The 4,905-nt window shown below is 45.4% G+C and overlaps 1 protein-coding gene across 1 annotated transcript; it reads left to right on the forward strand.

Moving 5' to 3' along the window:
- The first annotated feature begins 232 nt into the window (after positions 1–232).
- Positions 233–4,328, forward strand: LOC123104682 (aquaporin NIP1-3). Its single transcript, XM_044526562.1, has 4 exons — positions 233–522; positions 1,053–1,475; positions 2,300–2,361; positions 3,959–4,328. Exons 1-4 carry the CDS (start codon positions 349–351, stop codon positions 4,167–4,169), a joined length of 870 nt encoding a protein of 289 aa, XP_044382497.1. The 5' UTR covers positions 233–348; the 3' UTR covers positions 4,170–4,328.
- Positions 4,329–4,905: the final 577 nt, after the last annotated feature.

A 4,905-nucleotide genomic window follows, 5' to 3' on the forward strand; every position in this document is an offset into this window, starting at 1 on the left:
AACTAGAGGAATTTTTGCGTGTTTTGGTGAGGTTAAAAATAAATAAATCCATAGGCAGTCTTCAAAGAAACTTCCTATGCATAGCTACCGTTTCCGGACTTTAGGAGGATTCGTGATCCGGTGGTCAACCCAAGAAATCACAAGATAACATTTGCTAGGAGGACACATGGACCTCGCTATCTAGCTGTAGCATTGAAGCCTGGAACCCATAAATAGCACAAGCGTACTGATCAGCACGCAGATCCAAACAAGAGATAGAGATAGAGAGCAAAGCAGAGCAGATAGACAGTCGGCTAAACAGAGAGAGGGAGTGAGGGAGGGAGGGGGATAGCGGAAGGCGGCGCGCGCATGGCAGGAGGAGAGCATGGAGCCAATGGCCTGCAACCGCAAGAGCAAGACCACACTGGAGCTCTGGAGGAAGGAAGAGGAGGAGCGAATCAACCAGCAGGGTGCGAGGATTCAGAGCAAGCTCTCAGCAGCACGGCCAATCAGCCCATGATCTCCGTCCAATTCGTGCAGAAGGTGTGTAAGTTTGCATACGCAACTACTACTAGATTATCCTTCATCCACGAAGTTTTATTCTTGTTTCGTGCCTGAGAATCCTTACGTGATTCGGGCATGCATGATTGATGATTATCCATCCAGCACAAGGTAGTTGCACTTGTTCACACCCACCCGTGGAGGCCGTAGTTCAGGTAGGAGAGAAACAGGGCAGAGTTCAAACACTGGATAGAAGAGTCAAACAAGTGGACAAAGATGACAACTTTCGTCTGCAAGGTACACGTGATGAGCCGATAACAATCCAAACGCAACAATACTATATTGTTTCGGCTAGAGGAAAATTCCAAATGAGTATTTCTTTGCCTTTGAAAATGTCGCCTGCTGGCCGGTTGTGCTCAGTCTTCGCATTATACTTGCAAGCAATTGGGTCATAAGTCATAACACCACCAGCAGTAGCTATCCCATCATTACGAGTCTCTGGGCAACTTGGACAAGCAAGCAAGCAAGCAAGCGATTGACCTGACCGCGACATTCTTGGACCATGGGCGCAGGTCCTCGCCGAGATCATGGGGACCTACCTCCTCATCTTCGCCGGCTGCGCGGCGGTGGCCGTGAACCAGAGGACGGCCGGCACGGTGACGTTCCCGGGCGTCTGCATCACCTGGGGCCTGGCCGTCATGGTCATGGTCTACTCCGTCGGCCACATCTCCGGGGCGCACCTCAACCCCGCCGTCACGCTCGCCTTCGCCACCTGCGGCCGCTTCCCCTGGATTCAGGTCCCGGCCTACGCGGCGGCGCAGGTGACCGGGTCCACGGCGGCGAGCCTCACGCTGCGGCTGCTGTTCGGGAGCGAGCCGGAGCACTTCTTCGGGACCGTGCCGTCCGGGTCGGACGTCCAGTCGCTGGTGCTGGAGTTCATCATCACCTTCTACCTCATGTTCGTCATCTCCGGAGTCGCCACCGACAACAGAGCCGTAAGTAAACTGGAGGAGTACTGTGAGATCACAATCCTTGTCTTAGCCATTAATTTAGTTTTCTACACTTAACTAATTTTTGAAAAAGACCGGTTATAACGCAGCCGCACACACGCACACATTCACACCACCACACACCTCAGGCTACTGAAGATGGTGCCGAAATTACCGAGCTTAAAGATACGGACACATCAAATGATCAGCTTGGTAAGCTATCAACAAAAATTTACAGTCAATAATAAAAGATACGGAAACATCGCTATCTACTCAAGAGCGTGGACGTTGGGTCCTAGGTGTATATACACTCAGGAATTGAGTTGTCAAAAAAAAAACACTCAGGAATTGAGAATTTTTTTTTACAAGGAAAGTAAAAAAGTTCAGAAGTATTTTTTAAATAAACTTGAATCTCTTTTACACCAGTATGTAATTTTTCATCAACCAAAACCCAGCGTTGACTACTGGGCAATTTTTTTTTACTGCTATATACAAGACACTATATATACACCAATTTGACCAAAAAAATTGTTTTCCCCCTGAAGTCAACGTTAGGTTTTGGTTGGCGGAAATTTACATATTGGTGCAAAAGAACGTCAAGTTTATTCTAAAAAAAACTTCTACACTTTTTTGACTTTTCTGTAATTTTTTTCTTCTAATTTCTAGGTGTATATATACCCAGGAAACAAGGGGTATTTCCCATCTACTCCCTCTGTAAACTAATATAAGAGCGTTTAGAATACTAAAGTAGTGATCTAAACGCTCTTATATTAGTTTACAGAGGGAGTACTCAACTAATTGTTTCCGACCATTTTCTCCCTCTCTTGCAGATTGGTGAGCTCGCCGGTCTGGCCGTTGGAGCTACTGTGCTACTAAACGTGCTCTTTGCCGGGTATTCCAAGATAACTGCTACATTAACTCTATTTTACTCGCCATTTTGGACTTTGGTTGTCAACAAAGCCGTCTTTTGATTGAAACGTGTTGATGGGTTCCTTTCTTACACATGTCGCTTTTAGACTTAGTTATCTCGTAGTGTGAACAGGTAACTGATTTACCACAGAATACTACTCCCTCCGGAGTATTTGGACAACAAACTTGCGATTTGTTGCATGGTCATGGTTTAGGGCATGTACAATTGTGCTATCTTAAAAGTGCCACGTAGGATATATGATGAGATGAAGTAGAAAGAAATCATAAGAAAATGCTTGCCTTCTTTTGATCTCTTAGCACAATATGTCTCATCGTGATTTTAGAAATAGCTAGTTATTAAAGATAAGGTTAAGAGATGACCCATTGTAGACATTTTTTTTGTCATCTCTAATTGCATGCAAGACTTAAAATAAGACTATCTTATAACGATTGTACATACCCTTACCCGTTTCAAAAACTCCACCACAAAGCAGCATGGCGTCCCAGATGGCATGTCCATGTGGCGGACAACTCAGATGCCATGTCAAACAACACTGAAACTATTTGGAATCTCAATGTGACGTAAAACTAGATAATTGCCGCAGAGTAGGTTAGCCTGCTATTGTACGTCTGTTATCTGTACATTGGTGTGGTAAAATTTTAGTGAGTTTTTTTACACAATCAACGCGGTTTACATACCACTTACTGTTCATATGAGTGCGTACGAAAAACTGGATTTTATTAGGTCAAACAACACTGAAACTATTCGAAATTGCAATGTGGAAGTACGATTAAAGGATCTTTAAGTTGCATTACATGATCATAAATTACAATCTAGAATTAGAAAATCATAGAGTGCACAATTTGAATTATTACCTATAAATTTTGTGAACAAAGTAAAATTAATTTGAAAACAATGGAGGTATGTGTCTTTTATTTAAGATAATTCATGTGATTATTTTTAAATATTTGCGTGGCGTGGGATCCATGTGTTGGCCGGGTTAGCTACCACATGACCTAACAAGTGGGGGTGCCATGTAGATTGTTTTTTCTTAGAAAAACTAGTATACGTCGGAACGGTTGCCTAGCCAGGAGTTATTGATGCCCCAGGCCAACTTCGAGCTACAGTAGTGAACAGTAACCATGGTAGCTACGGTCAGCAAATGGAGTTGCTGCCATACCCCAGGCCATGGCTTCTGTAAAGTCTGTGGCCTGGCTACGTCCCTGTGTAGGAATAAAATTAAAGTACATGGTGATAAGAGTTTTTCTTTTCTGAAATCAGATAAGCGTTGACACTGGATAGTAGGTAAAAATCATTTTTTTTTGCTATAAATATTTTAAAACAATGATATGGAAGCAGTTTCCATGACAAATCTACTAATAATATCAACATTTGGAGAAACAACCTAAGCATTAGTTTGTGTATATAGAAGCGGTTGAAATTTTTCTATATTTTGTTGTTGTCTACCATTGTGTTTCATGAGATCGATGAATTTCCTAGTAAAATATCCCAGATTAAATTTTGTCATTTTACTATATTAAGAGATTAAAAAATTTGCGGACACGGCTGTGATGTGCAGGCCCATATCAGGAGCATCCATGAACCCTGCAAGAACCATCGGTCCGGCGATGGTCGCTGGCCGCTACACCGGCATCTGGGTGTATATCGTCGGTCCTGTTAGTGGCGCGGTTGCTGGTGCATGGGCTTACAACCTCATCCGGTTTACCAACAAGCCACTACGAGAGATCACCAGGACTGGGTCCTTCTTGCGAAGTGCAAGGATGAGCTAGCTGCTTTCATAGTGTTGTTGCTTGTCGATAGTGAATGTCGATGATATATTGTAATTCTCCAACGACACTGTAAATTTATTTGATTTTCTCTTCATCGTCTAATTTCACTAGTAAAGGATTGGGTCACCTAATTCTAATTGTGATGATTTTCTCTCTGAAGAAAGTAGGCCGTGCCCTGCAATTGAGGGCTTTATTCTACCACAACCTTGACTTTTATTTATGTCTCTAATGTACAAACTAACCTCGCCCGATGAGTGAAGTCTTCAGGAAAGGGCATAGTTGGGGACCTATGTCAAGAGGATATGTGTGCCTGCTAGTGACGTCATTTGAGCAAACATCAGCAACCCGTCTAGGACGACCGCGGTCCTGTCCCTCGTCCCTCGTCCCGTCCCTCGCGTCGCCCCTAGGGCGACTCGGGGGAGTCTAGGGTTTTCCCTCGCCGTCACCGGAGACGACCGCCGGGAAAGCCCGCGCGGGCGCCGGGGAAGGTGGCGGCGGGGTCTTCGGCGCTCCTTCTTCGCGGAGGCCATCGGATCCAGGGGCGGCGGCCCCTGCTGGCATGGCGTGCGGCGTGCCTGAGGGTTCGGCCGTGAGGACGGTGAGCCGCAGGCGTGCCAGATATGGAGGTATTGCCCCCTCCCTTCCATGCATCCCTTCTCAGTCCCGGTTCGGTTTGGATCTTGCCGGATCCACCTCTGGTGTATTCTGGTGGAGCAGATCGGTGTCCGAGGGAAAC

Source organism: Triticum aestivum, chromosome 5A, assembly GCF_018294505.1.
Source record: "Triticum aestivum cultivar Chinese Spring chromosome 5A, IWGSC CS RefSeq v2.1, whole genome shotgun sequence".
Taxonomy (NCBI): Eukaryota; Viridiplantae; Streptophyta; class Magnoliopsida; order Poales; family Poaceae; genus Triticum; species Triticum aestivum.

Excerpts from the sequence above, each read along its gene's own strand:
- LOC123104682 (XM_044526562.1), top strand. The coding sequence starts at position 349 with ATGGCAGGAGGAGAGCATGGAGCCAATGGCCTGCAACCGCAAGAGCAA. Across the intron at positions 523-1,052 it reads CCGTCCAATTCGTGCAGAAG|GTCCTCGCCGAGATCATGGG; the intron begins GTGTGTAAGTTT and ends CCATGGGCGCAG. Across the intron at positions 2,362-3,958 it reads CTAAACGTGCTCTTTGCCGG|GCCCATATCAGGAGCATCCA; the intron begins GTATTCCAAGAT and ends TGTGATGTGCAG.